At 43.7% G+C, this 20,773-nt stretch overlaps 1 protein-coding gene across 2 annotated transcripts in view; it reads left to right on the top strand.

Annotated features, from left to right (window-relative positions):
* PDE6C (phosphodiesterase 6C) overlaps nt 1-20,773 on the top strand; it is a 294,405-nt gene that overhangs the window by 247,429 nt on the left and 26,203 nt on the right. For both annotated transcript variants that reach the window (XM_085614976.1, XM_085614975.1), the window contains exons 17-18: nt 3,920-4,027; nt 4,118-4,181. In XM_085614976.1, coding sequence (XP_085471102.1) covers nt 3,920-4,027; nt 4,118-4,181 — 172 coding nt within the window. The remainder of the gene's footprint in view (nt 1-3,919; nt 4,028-4,117; nt 4,182-20,773) is intronic.

Genomic DNA, 20,773 nt, shown 5'->3' with positions numbered 1-20,773 from the left:
GAAAGCTAGCAAATGGTGGTCTGGCCATGTGACTAGAGTTATTGTTTGAAAGGTAACTAGTTCTGGATTCGCAAAAATGACATCCAAGAAGTGTTCTGCGATATGTGTGGATTTGTGGACTATCTGATGTAGGTTTTAGTGTGTCAAGGCCGGTGATGATGGTTTTTGGATGGGGCATTTGGGTTTATCTAACCAAATGTTGAGGTCACCCAGAAAGCACAGGTTGGAGTGTAGTGTTCTCAGGTTTAAGACTGCCACTAGAAATGTGTCTGGGAATGTTGCATTGCTAGGTGGAGGTCTGTAAAGGAGGAGGAAGTTAGAGGAGGAAGTTGGTGTAGGGTTGCATCTGGTGAAGAGGGCCTCACTATCTGGTATGGAAACATCGTCATCTTTAGTGAGATGTATTTTTTGCTTGAATACAACATCTAGTCCACCTCGTCGTTTGCCTACACGATTTTGTGTGATAGTTTAATAGCATAGAGGAATGACTTCATGCAACACTGGGGCCATTGCATCTCCTAACTATGATTCAGTTATGAAGAGTATGTCAGGTTGTGTGTCAATGAGTAGGTCATAAATGTGATGCTTATTTTTAAAGAGTGGTCGAGCATTTACTAGTAGAGATTGAGTTTTGGTGATGGTGTGACTTTGTTTTGTAGAAGAGGAGTGAGCAGTATTTTCTGAACTTTTAGAATGGTGTGTCATTAGTACTGGTATTAGCTGTACGAGGTTAGCAGTTTCTATATCGTAATCCTAATCCAGCAAGTTTAGAAGGTATTTTGTGTGTAGGTGGTGGAGATGGTGTTTGAGACAGGGTTGGTGAGCTATGTTGTTTTTGTAGAGTGGCATTGTTGTGTTATTTTGTTTGCGACTGTTTAGGGTGGAAGGTGTATGAGTTAGGGGTGGTGGTGCAGCATGTCGGTCACGTTGTAAGGCTCTTAAATGTGCAATGATGAGAGGCATTTGAATGAAAATTGCTATGTTGGTGTATTTGTGTTAGGTGTGGGGGAAGAGAGAAAGGTTGGCAGTAAAGATAGTTTAGGATGTGCATTATTTGTGTAGTCAGGAGGGTAGGAGTGGGCGTATGTTTCTAGTTCGTGATGGAAAGTATTATGCAATAGTGTGTGTTATGTATTGTTTTTGTGGAGTAGTGAGAGGAGATGATGATGTAGTGGTTTTCTGTGAAGGATTTGTATGTAAAGTATTGGTGAGTGGAATTTGAATGGTAAAGGGGTGGTGTGTTTTGGAAAAGAGTTATGTTATGAGCATTTGTGTTAGATTTGATAGCTGGAATGTGTGGTGGAGTGAAGTGTGAGGATTGTTTCGTTGTGTATTTTTGGTAAAGAAGTTTGGTGTTTGTGTATGAAATGATGAAGGGCTGAGTATAGGTTTGGTGATGACAGAAATGGGGCTGTTAGGACCAAGTAGAGAGTAGAGCTGATGATATGTATGCACAGGCAGTGTGTGTTTGGATGGATTAAAGTTATGTATAATGTGGATTTGTGTTGTGTTGGTGATGTGTGGCTTTGTTAGTTCTATAGGACAGAGTGGTTTTTTGTGGGAGAGTGAAGGTCCCATTGTGTGGCAGTAGGGTAGAAGAGTGTATATGTGAGGGTTGGGGGATTTTGTAGGGGTTTTTGAGACAATGAAATGTGGTTAGGGTTTGTTTGTAGTACATGAATAGACTGCGCTTGCTGTGATTGTGTTAATATGTTTTTATGGATGGGTTAAGGTTGGTGCTGGTGACTGGACAAAAAAGGCAGCATTTTTCGCCCTAAGCCCGACCTGTCCCGAACAGACCCAAACAGGCAACTGCCCTTGTCCTCCGGCCCTTAGCCTCGACGCCTAGGCTGAGACGCCCTTAGCCATAAGCTTAAATGGCTCTAGTGATCAGGTAACGCCTTTGCCCAATGGGAAGCCTAGCCCTAAGACTAACTAATCAGAACACTAGCCCTAAGCCCTAGGAGCAATAGGAGACCAGATCCTCACAACCAATCAGAGCCCTAGTCCTTGCAAACAATCAGAATCCTAATCCCTAAACCCAATAGAAAACCTAGCCTCAGGAACCAATCAGAACACCAAACCTATCAGTCAATCAGAGCCCAAACCCTAAGTCCAATGGGAACCCGAGAATGGGAACAAATCAGTGCACAGATGTAACGACCAATAGTAAACTTATATAAGGGGCATGTGACCTTAAGCACAGGCTGATGGCCTGGGGGAAGGGAAGCCGCTCCTGAAGACCAGAATCTCCTTGGAGACAAACAGGCTCAGTCCACACTTTGCAGTGCCAGGTTTTAACCCTGCAGGTAAGGCCCAAATCTATGCCACTTAATATACTGCTTTTTACGCACTAAAATATTTTTTTGCTGGCGTAAAACAAGTGCTACATACACTTTACAAACAGAGCTTAGACCATAAAACAGATGAAGCAGTCTTTTAAACACACACTGCTTAGCCTCTGAGGGTGTACTTTGCCTTTTAAACCTTATAAATGAACAAGCATTGGCATAGCCAATAGGTCTCGGCTTTGGGACCTTATAAGTGTTTAGCCATGCAACAGTTGCATAACTAAATAGTTATACAGTCCCAAAAGCAAGACCTATTGGCTAAGCCAAGCGGCTGCGAAAGTGATCGCAATCGCGATCAAACATCAAAGCGGCCGTGCGGCCGCGAAAGTGAAAGTAATCGCGGCGCGCGCGCCCGCGCACATGCACTTTAGCTCTAGGCTTGCCTGGTAGCACTTTTTGGAGCCCTCTCAATAAGTCTCGCCAGTCCAGCGCATGCGCTGGATCAGGCGAGACCTAAAAAAGGGGGGCATGGGCTGGGAGCTTGCCCCTGAAGGCCTAAGCACAGTACAGGGGAAACCAGGACACAAATTCAAACAGTCAAGGGTGGAAAAAGACAGCAGTTTTCACAACACAGTTTAAACCACAAAGCAGATGAAGTGGTCTTTTAAACATCCTTCACTTAGCCTCTGAGGATGTGCGTTGCCTTTTTAACTTTAAAAATAAAAAAACAGGGGGAGGTTAGGGGGTGGCTCGTGACTGGCCCCTCTAGGCCTAATCACAGTACAGGGGAAACTAGGACACAACTTCAAACAGTCATAAGACGAACAAAAACAGCAGGTTTCACACTACAAATTGCACAGAAACCAAGAGCTCTATTTAAACAATCACGAGTAGAAAAACAGCAGTTTTAAAGTTTCAGAAATTCCCAGCACAAGTCTGTGTTCTTGCCACCTTCTTTGTTGTTTGTTCACTGGGCTGTTTTGGGCACAAGAGGTTGGGGCTACAAGATGAAGGTGCCTGTCTTGGGGTTCCCTGCACAGACTTTAAAGGGGTTGTGTAGGAGTGAGAGGAGGAGGGCTCAGGGTTGCTTGGGAGCTTGAGGGCAAATCAGGAAGGCACTGGCTGATGGCCTGGGGGCAGGGAAGCTGCCCCGTAAGACCAGAATCTCCTTGGAGGCAAACCGGGTCAATCCACACTTTCGAGGTCCAGGTTTTAACCCTGCAGGTAAGGCCCAAATCTAAGCCACTTAACACATTGCTTTTCGCGCACTTAAATAAATCTCTTTTTTTTCTAGCCAAAAATGAATGCTTCATACACTTTCCAAACAAGGTTTAAACCGTAAAGCAGATGGAGCAGTCTTTTAAACACACTCTGCTTAGCCTCTGAGGGTGTACTTTGCCATTTTAACTTTATAAAGTAAAAAAAAGGGGGTATGGGCTAGGGGCTTGCTCCTGCAGGCCTAAGCACAGTACAGGTACGATTTGATCGCTCAATTTATTTCTTATGGAATGCCACATTTACTCCCAATATATACGGGTGAAGTACTATTCCACCTCATTTAAAAATCAATGTGTGTGATAACTTGAACTCTCTTTTGCAAATTTAAATTATTTGCTTTTGTTTTACAGGAAAAGGACGATGTTCCAAAAGATAGTGGATGCAACAGAAAAAATGCAAACAGAAGATGAGGCTATAAGATACATTACATGTGACCCAACAAAAAAAGAAGTTATCATGTAAGAAGTGCATGCCTTGATAGTCCTAGACCCAAGAAATCATACATTTACTATTCTAAATCCTAATCAAGCATTTTGCATTTCTTATAGGGCAATGATGATGACAGGCTGTGATCTGTCTGCAATCACTAAGCCGTGGGAAGTTCAAAGTAAGGTGGGTTCTTTTGGAGCAGCCGTGAGAAAAAAAAAACTCCAATCTAAGGTTGTGAGTCAGAAGTGAGACAACATAAATATCTCCAGTTTAAATTTCAACACTGAGATTATCTACAGCATGAATCTAATCATCTGCTTACCTCCTTACCTTAATATCGAAATGTTACTCTATTGTGATATCCCTCCAAAAAATGCACTTGGCTCATCCTAGGGCTAGGATAATTCTCTGTCCACACTCTTGTCCCAGTTTATGGGGGTACATTGTTTCAGGATGACATTATATAATTGTTTTCATCTCAATGCTATTGGATGTGAACTTTAGGTTGACATCAAGATTATTGCTGTAGAAATTCGTGGTGCTGGGGTTTGTTTTGGAGATAATTTGGGCTTGAAGTTATGACAAGCTAACTTTGTGTTAGGGTAATCTATATAAAAATGTTCAAATCAAGATGATTTGGTCTAAATTTTAACTTCAAGTTGCCTCAAAGTCTGTCAACTTTATGTGCTGTTTTGAGCTGTACATCGATCCAAATGTGAACACATTTAAGTGTGTTTGTTCTAAAACTATTGACCGAAAACCAGGTGGAGGATTCCACTTAGAATGTCCATGGATGTAGTTTTGGTACCTTCCTTGTCTTGATGTTAGAACATTTTGTTCTTCCTCAAGTGCTTATTAAATTACACATATCGCACCAAACCTCTCAATGCAGTAAATTATCAAATCTGGTATAAATTGAAAAGCTAATTTATTATGACACTATAAAATTAAAGTAGTTTTTTATGCAATGCAAGTTTCAGAGCATTTGGTTAAACTAAATAAAAGGGTGAGATAAATTGCATTTAGCCCTAGTCAAGAACATATAGAAAAGCAAGATAGGCTAGCCATGTTTCGAAGAGTTCTGCCCTACCCATAAATGTCTTTCCTTCTTTGCACTGTTGCAGATTTCGGGTGGCTCTAGGTATAAAGAGGAGGGCTCCTCTTGTCAATCGAGGAGAGACACTAATAAACTCAAAATCAAGAGGGTTTCAATTATACGACTAGTGACAACAAATTCTTTGTCCAGAGTATGGACCTCAGGAGGGATTTGCTGACATCATGAGCAAAAAACAGAGATGGTTTAAGATCATGACGTGACTGAGTAGTTGCCTATGGCACCATCGGGATGGGGTGCCAGAGCTTATCATGGTTGCCCCTGTGATGGATGTGGAAATATAAAGTCCTGGACTGCAATAGCTCGTCAAAATTCACCTTTTCCCACATATAAACTTCTGCAGCCATTGGATTCTCAGAGCTCTTGGTCTTAATGGTTGCACAGGTGTATCTACTTTTTTATACATAGAATAATGATAACTTTGACATTCATTTACTAGACTGAAAGTTTTAAAAGAATGTGGTATTTTGCCCCTACCTTGCAAAATTCTCTCTGGTTAGACACAATTCTTTCTCTTGAATCTTGTAAACGTATAGTTCATTTTTGCAAGCAATGTTTGGAGTAGAATATACTTCAGTGCAAGAAATTCACCAAAATAGAGTAATTAACTGTACATTATGCTTTATACCTGCCACTAAAGTTTTAGAATATTTCCTAAGATGCATATGATTGGGTCACTGTCTGTGAGTAATTTATGTGCCATGATTTAACAGGGGTCAGAAAAGAGTTGCTTCCAATATGTGCTATAAATTAAAGAAACACGTAGAAACGATACAAATATCAGTACATTAATGCACACAGACATTCCACCTTATCCTATATTGCATCAAGAAAAATGTGGTGAGCTTCCAATAATAACATGTACATTATTAAGGCATGGCACATTCACAGACATTGAATTTAACATTTTCACAGCTTTTCTATGTGAGCTAAAATATCCCAATTATTAACTAAGTTCTATCAACTTTATAAACCAATCTATGCAGGTCTGGTACACATAATAATTGTTCTGTGGCCTATCTGTGGCGTGTTTAATGGACACTAATTCACATAATGCCACGGCTAAACTTTCCCACTAGAGTAAATGCACCACCCCCAGCATTAATGTTGCCTGTATTGACCTGCACATGTATTGGGCAATTTGCATTCTTTAATGTCCCCTCTCTGCCTACCTGTCCCTGACAGCTGTATATTGATTCATGATGACTGTATTGTAAACATGCTCCTAGTTCCCAGCACTCCTAGTGGTGCACGTGTATGTTTCAGTTTGCTGAAGTATTTCTTCTGTGCCTATCCTAGGCCAAAAGACACTAACCAGCATTCATGTTGTTTCAGTACATTCATGTTTCTCTCTCCAGCCAAAGGAGATGGAAGCACATCTCAATGTACATTGATCAGTGTTTCGAACACACTTACAATGCCTGGGTTCATCATTTATTATACTGCTTACTGTTTCATGTATTGAAACACCTTCCGAGGAGTGACGTGTCTAATCTTCTCTATCTCTACCTTGCTAAGTGCTACTATTTGTTTTAGATAAAACCCTAACTGTGCATCAGAACCGACTGTTATCTCCATGGCTTACACTACAGGAATAGAGACTCATGCACTGAAAATATACTTACCTAAGGTGCATGTTCATGTGAAGAGGAATAAGTCAACATACATTTTTTTAGTCTTTTTTTGCAAACAGCTATAATTTCATAGAAACCAAGATGCATAAGCCTGTGTTGTAGTGTGCAGAGTGATCTGTGAAACATCTATAGACATGTTGCGTTGTAAGAAGAAGCGACAGCTGCAACCAATCATTGAGTCTTTGATTGACCGAGGTTGCAATAAAGCATGAGAATAAAAGACTCATGGGGAGGCGTGTGGTGATGTCTTCATGGAGCTGCTGGCCTTAGACCTCTGTCCAGTAAAAGCTGGCATCTATGGTGAAATACCTTCCTCCATGCAGTCCATTGAGCTTCCAGTTGTGAGACTAAACTCAAACTGCTGTGATCAGAGAACATGCACGTTAAGAACTATGTTCTGTAGACTTACACTATCACCCCCGGAGATGGATAATGTTTTTGCCAGGTACTTACACTGACATGCAATCCAGTCCTGTCAAAACAACTCAGGCAGTCCACCCCCTTCATTTACCTCCATAACGTGTGCCGTTTGACACAGACTCGTGATCCAAATGATTTAAACATTGCTGGACATTCTGGTGTTTTAGAACTTTTTTTATTGTTTTTTTCCATCTTAATACAGTAATATAACCAGGTACCTGTAGGGTTATCATGAGCTGGTATACCAAAAAGGTACATTTCCAATTACAAAATTATTAACAGCAATTGAGTCTACTCACCTCTGTCATCTGCGCCCCATCCACATATTACCCCACATCAAATACTCAGTAAATCATATCAAACGTCCTCTACGTGAATGACCTATGGCAGATGAGCAAAACACGAGTGGGTGTGCAAAGACTGATCAATAAACTCACAAAGTGCACAGTGGATAACTTCCAAGAAACTAACCTTACCAAGAACAAGGTGATTTTGCTTCAGAAACGTATCACTAAATAGGGTACGAGGCTACTGTGCGAATGGGTATACAGCATAGTAATGCTGCAAAGTTGCTACTTAATGGTTGCCCCATAGAAGAAGTATCCACCTATCAGCTGTGTTCCCTCTAAGGTGCGCGCTTGTGCGCTCGCGCACATGCTGCCTTCCTGCCGCGCACAAAGAGTCTGAAAGCGTGCATTTAAGTCAAACTCAGTGCTTAATTTGAGCCGGTGGTTCCCTGTGCTCAACACTAGCACTTAATCATCAACAGCGGTGCTTTGCACGAGTACCAGTTCAGGACACATTCACCTTCATTTATGAAGCACGGGGAGATCACAGGATATTGAGCGACCTGAGACTCGAACCTGGTTCCCCAGCTCCGACGACGGCGCCTCTGGCAAGTAAGCCACATCCTCGCTCCTATTTCATGGTTGGTAGTTGGTTCTGGTTCAGGAGACGCTAACAGGAGAACCGGGGATCTTGTCAGGAGACAAGCTGCCTTCTCACACGAGCCCCGGCACTTATTGTTTTTGCAAATTAACTACTGGTCAAACTGAACACAAAGTAATTATCACCCTGAAATGGGCCATGAATACCACTAAACTAAGGCCTCATACACTGCATTAAACACTACATGAACAGTTCTCTGCTGATTTATGACCGCCTCCCACCACTTATCAGGCCTCATCAAAGATAAACAAATGTTTAAATAACATGCCTTTGTGATGCAGGTACTGACCCCTGCTTGGCAACATTCAACTTTCCTGTATGTGCACCCGAATCATCCTCTGTCTGGGACAGTAAGGCCTGTACAGATTTGGCAAGACAAATTGTTCAAAAAGACATTTTGTCTTCAACAAAATAACTTTCATGTGCCTTGTACCATTTGCTGTTTCTTGCAGCACTCTCTACCATTGGGCCTATGAACATGGTAAAATCTAGCACTATTTCTTCAATGGGCTAATTTTACATTTTATAGATTTAAAAATGTTGACCAGTATTCCTTAAAAATGCACATTTTATGCCATGTCATTAACATTTTTAACACAAACCCCTAGCAGAAATGCTGATTGACTCAGAAAACAATAAATACATTATTTTAAAAAGCCAAGAAACCCCAAACATCTAATAGTTCAATCCTTGGCAAGCTGGTACAATGGTCAATAAAAAAAAATACATATATATGACACGAAAATGGGATTTCATGTGCTACAACATAAACAGAAGTAAAGAGACACCACCCAAGTGTGGCAACCACATGATTGCAATGCAAATTTTAAAATTATAAACATAATCATTGCTCATAATTTTAATAGAACAGTAGCAGTATTTCCTAGCAGGTGTACATAGTACAGGTGTGGAGACCCTTTTTAGTTATGTACATAATGGGAAAATGTGATTCTTATTTGCACAAAGAAAGGGACTATTGGGTTTGAATTGCAGCAACCTGAATACCTAAACACACAAGGATTTAAAAAATCTAGATAATGGATGGAAAATAAAAAGAATTGGCGAATGAAAATATATTGGTGCACCAGCCTGGTCAGTGAAACACCATTCTTTTAAAATAGATGTGCTCATGTGAACAGGCGAAAATATGCCAGTCACATTGCAGTAGAGCTAATGGTTGCAATGGGCTGACGTATTGCCCTTTGCTGAATTCTGTGATGGGTAAAAATAACATGAATGAGAGCCGAATAGATCAAATGATTAAGATGCATGACTCAAAGTATTTTATGCTATGTAAAGCTTATTTTTACAGCACCTGTACACCAATGTTTCAGTAGTGACAGTGGAAGGGTTAATTTAGGGATAAGTATGTTTTCAAGTGTAATAATTGAAGATTTCGAATTAATGGATAAGGGTAGAGAAGTATTATTCCTACTGTCTACAATTGAGAATGCACTGTTGCCGACGGTGACAGTTCTAGGGATTGTGGGAAGAAATGTAATATTCGACCTTCAACTCAGCAAAATTTAAATGCCATAAGATGTGGCAAGTGTTGGAAAACAGCTCTATGTACCATGAACTTGCTAACAATTCTTTAATGGACCGGAAGCCTAGGTAATTGTTTTGAGAAAGGTGAAATATTTAGGTATTTTGGAACCTTGCAAATCAAGCATGCAGCCACATTGTTTCAGTGATTTGTCACCGGCTGATAATGGGTGCATTGCCATAATCGAGGCGAGACTGAACATATGCGTCGATCAGAGGAACATGGAATCTATTATGTGTGACCTGCAGAGTATTTCATGCAGTTATCAAATGGAAAAAGCAGATGCTTGAAATCTTGGAAGCATGAGGGCGATATATATAAGTTAGCACCAGGATAGGTTCCCAAATAATAGATTGTTGTGTAGAAGGAGGACAGGGGTCCATGCAGTTCTGTGACGTTCATGAGCGTACCAGAAGACTCTGCACTAGGAAGGAAGTATTATATTGGTCCATAACAACCCCAAAGATCAATTGTGTGTCTTCTGTGTACATACAAAATTTCTCACCCCCTTTCATCAACAGTTGTGCCAGAACCCAGAAGGTGTATGTAGATATTGAATGAAAGAGAAGGAAGTATCCAGCCATGAGGGACACCTTAATTGAGAACTTTGGGGTTGTACACATTCACAATTGCCATGATTTGATAACTATGAAGTTTTGTTATGATTTTTTTTTTACATAATGCTTGCGAGGCAGCAAAAGCTGGCCCTGGGCCAGAACTAAAATGTACTCTATGCATACATCGACATGCATGAACCTTATATTAGCACCTGCATGTCTTATTTATTTTTTCAACCACTGCTTAGCCTCTTTCGCAGACCAATGTTATAACTGTTTTTAGTGTCTTTGAACATTATATTTCTGGGAGTTGTTGTGAGGTTCTCATGGTACCTGATTTGCTAATGTGCAGCGAGTCTCTTCTGATCTCGAAAGAGAAAAGAAAACAAATACAATGACCTGGTGCAAACGTCATGAAGTTCCCACTCTCACTTATCAGTAGGGTCAGTTTTACACAGTAGTAGGATCAGGTTTACACAGATATAAGCAGGGCTACTGGAATTCTGCGATTGTGCTGCTGCAGTGATTTTCGCATAGTTATAGATTTGCTGTATTTGCCACGTAATCCATCATCTGCCGCATAATCTTCAGATTGTAACAAAAAAATGTTTTGGTTCTAGCTCAAATGGCTCAAAAGTTAATAAAAATGCAGCGACACATGTTGCTGCACACTGAAAGGCTCTTTCCAAACCTTGACCGGTCACCTTTTTGTTGATTATTGCTATATTTAGGTATTAAAATGGTACTAATGAGGTGCAACCAAAGCCCAGAGAGTGTTACCAAGTTTAAAATTGACAAAATAATGAAGTAATACTATTTTAAAACGTGCTACACTATGCAGCATAATTTGCCCTTTCTTGCTGCATAATTTACTCATCCCCACTGCATAATTTGGCCCTCTCCAGCCACATAATTTGAGTGCCCTAGTAATAAGTCAAGACTTCTCTTCCAGAACTTACCTTTTCACACACCATGCTATTTCATTTGAGTGCAGCTTTACAATGATAACTTGCTTCTGACATCAGATACCATATTCCAGCCATTTATTAGTGTTGTGCACAAAAGATTAGGGGTCTGATTTAGAGTTTGGTGGACAGGTTACACCATCACAAATGGGCGGGCTATCCTGTCTGCCATATTACAAGTACAATACCTTATGATGTACTTGTAATACGACAGATGGGATATCGGTCGCGTATGTGACGGAGTAACCCATGGGCTGAGTTCTAATCGGGCCCTAAATCAGCCTACCTCGCTCAAGCATGGCTGGTCAGCATTCATGTCAGTGGCAACCATTTAACTCACTGAGACATCCTCACAGTTATTGAACACTTGCGTGCCTTTTGCAGAAGTCTTTTTAAGAAGTGCAAGTAAATGATGTTACTATTGTTATTTGACAGTGTAAAGTGTTCTTTTGCCTGTTGTGTGTCCTTGTACTGTTGTAACTTCCATGAGGCATAATAGAACACTGTCTATGATCACTCCACAGGGGCTCATTACAACTGTCAATTGCACACACAGTCAGGAAATGTGTGCACACAAACATGCTATTACCGCACACAGAGAAAAATAATTAGAGTGAACATTGCCTACCAGTACTTGGGACTCACTCTGAATGCACGGACATCCTTTACACGACAGAAGGAAAGGTTTAAGAGAAAGTCCTCAGCCCTAATCTTTGCATTCATATGCCTTTCCAACAAAAACATTCGGGCCCCACTCTGAGCCCAATCTTAGCTGTGGTCAAATCAAAATTCTTACCTGCAATTTCCTATGGTAGTGATTTGATGCTTGCGAGTGGATGCCAGACTCCTGGAGACCCTTCTGACCAGGATGCATAAACATGTATTTCATCTGCCCAGATCATCCTTCCCAGCATAAATAAGACTCGAGTTTGCCCTGGCTAAACAAATCCTGGTCAGGAAAGGGGAATTTCTAAAACTCTGCGATAAGATTTGGACCACCACAAACGACACTCTGGATCATTATGTCTCAGGGGAAATAAATATCCAGAAAGGAAAGGCAGCTATAAGAGATATTTGGATGAATCCATCGAAATGTGTGTCTTGGGGAATTATGGTCTCTGCCAACAAGCCAAGCTGTGTTTAATAAAGCAGTGAATACATTTATCCAGAGGATTAGCCGGTTGGAGGAGCAAAGGGACCTTGCAAAGCCGGTCCATAGGTGGTTGGTGTTAAATTCATATACAGATATGCTGGAGCAACTACACTTGGGGACCTGCTACTCCATACAAAGTAAACGAAAATTCATGGCTCTGCGATTATGGTCTCTCCTGACCTTGGACTACATCCCAAAGTCGCTAGAAGAAGGTAACCCCGTGAACAAAATGTCGGCTATGCAAGCTTGCTGCGGAAACTATCCTGCACATATTTTGCACCTGCGCATGTATGTCGATTCATCGAAGGCCATTGCTGCGCAAAGAACTATTGGCCTTGGGAGTCCGAAGCTGCAGGCAGGCGCTCATTGAGTCATTAAACCTGCGGAACTTTAAGCTGAACATCGGAACAGTGCAATTCTTGGACATCTTCAACTAGGACGTTGATGCTGCCACCTTACAGGCTCCCAGGGTGGGGGCTACAGAGTGATATTTAACAGCACACTCATTATGAATTCCCTCCTCCTATGTTACCATACATGTTTTTTTATCCCTACAGGACAGGCTGCTGGAGGACTGCCTTTTTCACAGAGTCTTGTTGTCCTCTACTCTGACCCCTTTGGGCTATTACCCATGTTTTTACTCCTAAGGGATAGGCTGCTAGAGGACTGTTTTCTCTCTGGGTCATTGCCGCCCTCTATCCTGTCCCCTTTAGTCTGACGTGTTGTCACTTTTAATGTGGCACGAGGGTTCACCTACTTTGAAGGAATAGGCCACTGGGGAGTTGCCTCTCTGGCTGGGCAATTGACTCCCTAAGTTTTATGTGGCTTGGTATGGAATTTGCTTTTTTAATACAGGGAGTAAATGTGGGATTGGTCTTTTTAACATGATTGAATCATGTTCTCTTAATAGGTTTAGGGACTGTTGGATTAATCATGCAGGGACTTTTAAGGATTGTTACTTAATAATGCTCTATTTTTCTTTCGTTTTAATTTTGTGATTGTTGTTTATGGGTTAATTAACTGCTAATATGTGTATATAATGTATACCGAATAAACCTTTGGGGAAACTAAACCTGGGGAGTGCAAGCTTTCCTGTCAATTATACTTTTTCAGGACCTTTGCTCATTTTGTTACGTGCTCTGCACCCGTATGTTTGCACCAGCCCTGTTAGCATGGATGAGACGCTTTTTGCAGGACTTCTTTTCTTGCATATATACATACATGCACACATTACCTACTGGCGGTTGCCAGTAGGTGGTTTTAGTTCGGACCTAGTTTCCATAGGAAAAGCCTTTTTTGACTTGCCTATAACTTTGGCGCCAGTTGCCGAATCTTCACAAATTTTTCCCAAAACAGTGCCCCGGTGATTCTTGTTGTTCATAAAATGTTTCAGGGTGATCTGTCAAGCAGGAGCCGAGACAAAAGGCGGGGGGGGGGGGGGCAACATGCGTTTCCCTTGTTAACTCCCATAGAACCTTTAGACATGGCTACAGCACGAACTGCTGAACGGAATAGCACCAAACTTGGCAGGAAGTTAGATTTTAGTCCAGGGAAGTGCCGTTTTGTGATTTGGTGTAAATCTGTTCAGTAATTGTGGAGTTATTATGCAAAGTCATAATTTGTATATATAGGGACGAGGAGCCAACAGTCCCCATGCTCAAATGTGATCAGCTGCCAACACTGCAAACCGGGAAGTGTTGGCAGCCATTTTGGACTAAAACATAAATAATAAAGAAAGAGGGGCAGGGTGGGACCTCTCTGACCCCCCTAGGCCTCTTGGGGCGGTCTAACGCCCAAGAAAAAGCATTTTTAGAAACATTTTCTCCGGGTATCGCGCTGGATCTGTGGATCCTGCAGAAAACTTTAAAAAACAGAGGCACGGTTTCCTGTGCTTCTGTAATCTTAAGCCCCCATGTGGGCCAAGTTCTGGGGGCATGCACAATATATGTAGGAGGGAGGTGCATGGGGCCCCCCTCCCAGGGCTCATAAAGCTCCAGAGACCGCCACTGTCACAGGCATTGTTTATAATTTATGCAGGGGTTGCCTGCTTGGTAACCCCCATGCCCTGGAGACCCTCATCTCCCTCGGGCAAATGTACAATTAAGGCGGGGGGCCCGCACCGCCTTGCTGTAGCCCTGGGACCGCCACCTCCCCGGGGCGAAATATAACATGAATGCGGGGGCAACTCAGTATCTCTGCAGCCCTGGGGACTGCCACGTCCCCGGGGCAAATGTTAACAATTAAAGTCGGGGCTACCTGGCCCCCCCACAGCCCCGGGAACCACTACCTTCCGGGTGATGTTGGGCAATGGAGGGGGGGGCCTGGGGACCCCCCTCACCCCAGGGCCGGCTACTGCTATGTCCCAGGGTTCCCTCCCCTGGGGCACAGCTATTTACTATGTCTTTGCAGGAGTTTAACCGTTCCTGCCAAGCCAGAGCAAACGCTCGCTTCGAACAAGTAAGAGCAAAAAATATGCTCTTGTTTGCTAGAAGTGGAGCAAAATTGCTTTTACAGAGAGAGAGCTGCATGTTTAGCAGCACCCTCTATGTAAAAGCAATGCCGGCTCCCGCAGGAGACGGGGGGTGGCAAGGACCGTGGGAGCCTTCAGGCTCTCCCGTGGTCCCCAACAGATGTAAGAGGGTGCCCTGGGTGGGACCGGGGCACTTACAATAGAAGCCAGGCCCCGGGGGATAGGTCCCTGCGGCCGAAATTGGGCCGGGGAGAGAGGCTGCGTGGCCCACCCTCCCCCATTCAAAGCAGGCCTGGTCCAGGGCATGGAGTCCCTGGGGCTGACAGCAGCCCAGGGAGGGAGGCCCTTCACCCCCACTCTGCAAATGCACATACAGATACACTAATAGTACGGGGATGAAGTCCCCTTGGCTCCAGAGGGTCTTGGGGGCCAGAAAGCCCTCCTCTTACTTCCAGTAAGTCCAACACAGTGGGATTGCTGAGATGGCTTCGGAGGCCACGCTCCCTTTCTCCACCACTCTGCAAACCTTCCTCCTGGCGCACTGCTGGTTGGTGGATGAAGTCCCCTTGGATAGTGAGGGTCCTTGGGGGCAAACAAGTTCTCCTGTTACCTTCAGTAAGCCCTACACAGCGCGACTGCTGAGAGGACTTCAGAGACCACGCCCCCTTTCAACACCACTCTGCAAACACGCCTCCTGGTGCACTGCTGGTTGAGGGATGAAATCGCCTTGAATGCTGAGGGTCTTTTGAGGCCAACAAGCCCTCCTGTTACCTCCAGTAAGTCCCACACATCGCGATTGCTGAGAAGACGATGGAGGCCAAGCCCCCTTTCTCCTCCACTCTGAAAACGTGCCTCCTGGTGCACTGCTGGTTGGGGTATAAAGTCCCTTGGATGCTGAGGGTCCTTGGGAGCGAAGAATCCCTCCTGTTACCTCCAGTAAGTCCCACACAGATGGACTGCTGAAGGTGATCGGAGGCCTCATCCCCTTTCTCCACCACTCTACAAATGCACCTACTGGCGCACTGCTGGTTGGGGGAAGAAGTCCCTTTGGATGCTGAGGGTCCGTGGGGGCCAACAAGCCCTCCTGTTATCTCCATTAAGTCCCACACAGGGGGAATGCTGAGAGGTCTTCAGAGCCTACTCCGCCTTTCTTCACCACTCAGCAAACGCACCTCATGGCGCGCACTGATTGTTGAGGGATGCAGTCCCCATGGATGCTGAGGGTCCTTGGGGGCCAAGAACCCCTCCTGTTACCTCCAGTAAATCTTACACAGTGGGATTGCTTTGAGCTGGTCAAAGGCCCCACCCCCTTTCTCCACTACTCTGCAAATGCCCCTTACAAATCCAAAGATTACAGGAACGTTATAGTTAGGATATAGAATTTGAAAAACTGTAGAAATTCACTGAAAAAAACAAAGTTTACAGGGACGTTATAGTTAGGAAATACAATTTAAAAAACCTTAGAAATTCACTGAAAAAAACAAACTAACAGGGACGTTATAGTTAGGCTCAGATTTCACTCGTACAATACCATAAAAATTCAGCAGCTATAGTTACCTGATCTAACTATAACTTACACCCCCGCAATGCACTGCTTACGACCTCACATATTACATCACTCATGACATTGTCAGTGACATCCCTGATGACATCACTAATGACATCTCAAATTACATCACTGATGACATCATCCACAGAACCACTCACACACCCATACAACCTCTCATATGCCCACTCACACACCCACACAACTACCCACCCACCCATTCACAGACCCATACCAGTATTCACACCCACTCACTCTTCCATAGAGCCACTCACACACCCACTCACTCACTCATACAGCCACTCACACAACCATTCACTTACCCATACAGCCACTCATACAACCAATCACTCACCCATGCAGCCAGTCACATAGCCACAAACTCACCCATACAGCTACTCACACACCCACTTATTTACCTACACAGTCACTGACACACCAACTCACTCATCCATACAGCCTCTCAACACAGCTACTCACTCACCCATACAAGCACTCACACACTCACTCAAATATCCACACAATCACTTACATACCCATTCACACATTCATACACGCCTTCACACATCCACTCACTCACCCGTACAGCCATTCACAAAGACACTCACTCTCTAATACAACTCTCACACTAACTCACTTAACCAAATACACACTCAAGCAGCCACTCTCTCACCCATACAGCCAAAATCCTAACTTAAGACAAAATCCTAACTTAAGACTACTAAATGCCTTCTGTGAATACCAAAAGTAGTAAGTTGAGGATTTTGTCGTAAGTTAGTTCTGTGAATCGGCCCCTTAGATAGTCAGTGTAAAAACCATAGGTTTCAGGTACGTTATAGTTAGGCTGACATTTTACTCATGGAAAACCAGAGATATCAGTGAGATCATCAGTGATGTCACTGACCATGTCATGAGTGATGTAATATGTGACGTCATCAGCAGTGCATTACGGGATCGCGAGTTATTGTTAGCTCAGCTAACTATGGCGTCTGAATTTCTCTGGTTTTGTATGAGTAAAATTGTATGAGTAAAATTTTGCTTGGATTTTGAAAATCTTTAATAATTATAATCACTTTTTAAAAATATATATGTCATCGACTATTAAAGATTTATAGTGTTATTTATTTGAACGGTTACAATTTGTAGTAACTTTAAATATTGCTCCATTATTCATAGCTTTTGTACAGTATGTTATTAAATGATAGAATTATGAATAGAAAAATAAAAATAGTTTTTAATTTTTGAGAGTAATTTTATTTACTTTTTTAGTAAGTTATGTTTTGTATGATAATTTTTTATAGTATACGATATGTATTGATAAATATGTCCTTTTTTGTTTTAAAAAAAGGGTTGCTCACCGTTTGCGAACCTACACTAGTGTAAAATACATATCTATTTTAGAGGAAGAGGTTTAACACTGAGTATAAATAATAGTATTAGTGTAGTTGTGAAGTATGTTTTACCCATTTAGAGCACATTTTTATCTATGTGTCACATTGGCGTAGGTGTTGCGAACCCTGCCGGCACGTATTTTTGGGACCACGCAGTGTCGCGACCTCTGCGTAATTTTTAAAAGTATGAAATATCACTGTCGAAACTTTAAATATCGGTTTTGCTTAAAGACTTTCACTAACATACTTTAAAAAACAATTTATAAACAGCCATTCAGACACCCACTCACTCACCCATACAGTCACTAAACACCCACTTACCCACCCATGGAGCCCCTCACACCAGCTCTCACTCACTCATTCAGCCACTCACACACCCACTCACTTAGTCACAAATAAACCCACTCAAATAGCAAATCCCTCACCCACATACCTACTCACACACCCATTTTTACACCCATCAAGGGTACATAGTCAGACTGCCACTCATATAATATATGATAGAAGTAATATAATTCCATAGTAGTGCACCTTGTAAACTAATTTAACTTTTGTAGTAGGTTAGTATATATGTTTAACAATTATAAACTCTTAGAAAATACTTACAATCACTAGATGTACCCAATGTAAAAAATGCCCCAGAGGTGGCAGTCCCCGGGGCTGTTGGGGGGTGTCTGCGTGCCCCAACCCCCACATTTTTTTAAATAAAGCCCAGGGGAGGTAGAGGCCCCGGGCCTGCGGGGGGTCCATGAGGCACCCCGCATTGTCTTAGCATAAAGACCCAGGGAGGTGGCGGCCCCCAGGGCTGGGGGGTCCAAGAGGTACCCTCATTCAAAAAGAAATAAGCCCCAGGAGGTGGTGGTCCCCAGGGCAGTGGGGGAGGCCATCTGAGCCTCCCCCGCATTAATGTTTAAAGAAGCCCCCGGGGAGTCTGTTTGGGCCACACTTACCGGAGCTGGGCTGCCTTCACCGCCACTGCCGTCATGGGCGCCATTGCCGTGAGGATCCGGCTCCAATTCTGGAAGGGGGTCGTGTGTAGCGCGGACTATCCTTCCCAGCATCCTTTGGGGCACACGCACCGGATACAGCTGCTGGACGCGCCAGGAAGCACATAAACTCACACCAGTGCTCCCGCAGCGCGGGAACCTCTTCTAGTTTGGGCCACACTTACCGGAGCTGGACTGCCTTCACCGCCACTGCCGCCATTGCCGTGAGGATCCGGCTCCCATTCTGGAAGGGGGTCAGGTGTAGCGCGGACTACACTCCCTGGCATCCTTTGGGGCACGTGCACCGGACACAGCTGCTGAACGTGCCAGGAGGCGCATAAACTCACGCCAGTGCTCCCGCAGCACGGGAGTCTCTTCTAGTTTGGGCCACACTTACGGGAGCTAGGCTGCCTTCACCGCCACGGCTGCCATTGCCGTGAGGATCCGGCTCCCATTCTGGAAGGGGGTCGGGTGTAGCACGGACTACACTCCCCGGCATTCTTTGGAGCAAACGCACCAGACACAGCTGCAGGACGTGCCAGGAGGCGCAAAAAACGCACACCGGGGCACCCGCAGCGCGGGACACGCGTGGGGGCGGGCCCTTCCGCACCCCTCAGAGACCGTAAGAGGCCGGGCAGGGCCACTCTACTAACATTTTGTGCCTTATACTTATTTGTCTATTGTCTCAGATTGGGGGGTTACAGTATGAGGGCTTAAGGGACACTGTCGATCTTAGTTGACAATCACTGGTGACCACTGTTATAGATAGTTGTCTCTAACTCCATAGATAAAATGAACAAAAGAAAATCACTGACAGGACAGGGAGTGGTGGGGACATTGGATGCCTTTTTGCTACGTGCTGAGTCAGCCCTCATCCATGAAATCGCTCTAACAGAGCGAAGATTGTCCCTAGAACCAAAAATCCCCCAAGGGCAGATTGTGGTGTCAGACCCCCCAAATTCCACCGAATGCCATCAGAGTTCCACCCCAAATAGGACATACATCAGCAATACTCCTGAAGCAAATGATATTACCAAGTCAAGGGCCACAATCACTAGACCCAAAGTAAACACCAGTGGTCAGAAAGGTAAGATCAATCTGGGGAGTAGTCCTTCAATCCAGTCCAGAAAAAGGAAGGGACAGGGCTCCAATAAGCTAACACACCCTGCACCAAAAAGAGGACATTAAAGCAAAAATACGGTGGAGGAGGAGGAAGAGGTAGAAGTGCACTCACCTGTAACCAGTCCTGTTAACAAAGTGCCTTTTATAAGTTCTCGAACTCCCATTCAGGGCATTGAAGCTGCGGAGTTCTGGGCTAAAATGGATGAGGTGGTTTCAGCTATATTAGAACCACTACTGCAAAAGCTAAACCGTTTTGAAACTAGCATTGATAAACTTGAAACGATGACAGGTAATGCTTACACGATCCAGCGGCCACAGTTGAGCCTGTTGGGTCTCCAGACCATCCAGCCTCACATGACCAACCCATGTCAGTGCAAAACTAAGATCGCCCAAACAAAGAGGGGCGACATTCCTAAGTCTGTGTAACCTGGAACCCCAGGCCCTGGCCCTGCGATAGCACCTCAAATTCCCCCCTTGGATCCCCTGTCTATGCGCCAGGACACGGCAGGTACGTCCAACAGCCACCATAAGTCACAGGCCCCAAGTACCATCTAAGAACGACTTATGAATATCCAAAAAGATCCCCTACTAGCAGACCAAGGCACGAAAGTAGAAGGGAAGCCCCATTGAAAATTGCTCAACGTCATGAACATCAGCCATTGAGAGGTTCAGTTAATACAAACACTCTGAACCTTCCACCAGAAGCAACCCCCTACACAATTGTGTTGGCTAACGTTCCAATGTTGCTTCATGGAGCTAAAGAATACTGGACATCTCTTAAGAACAAATCACTATCCTTGTTAAGTGAAAGGTCGGAATTATCTACCCCGCTCTTTGCAGAATTTAAAATGGCTAGACGGGTTGGTTGGGTAGGTAGATCTAAAAAGTCGCTAGGGGGTGACTGCGTGGTGCTATCTTTTGAG

Source organism: Triturus cristatus, chromosome 1_2 (assembly GCF_964204655.1).
Source record: "Triturus cristatus chromosome 1_2, aTriCri1.1, whole genome shotgun sequence".
Lineage (NCBI taxonomy): Eukaryota > Metazoa > Chordata > Amphibia > Caudata > Salamandridae > Triturus > Triturus cristatus.
Note: the sequence above shows the minus strand (reverse complement) of the source record. Positions and strands in the feature narration are given on the sequence as shown.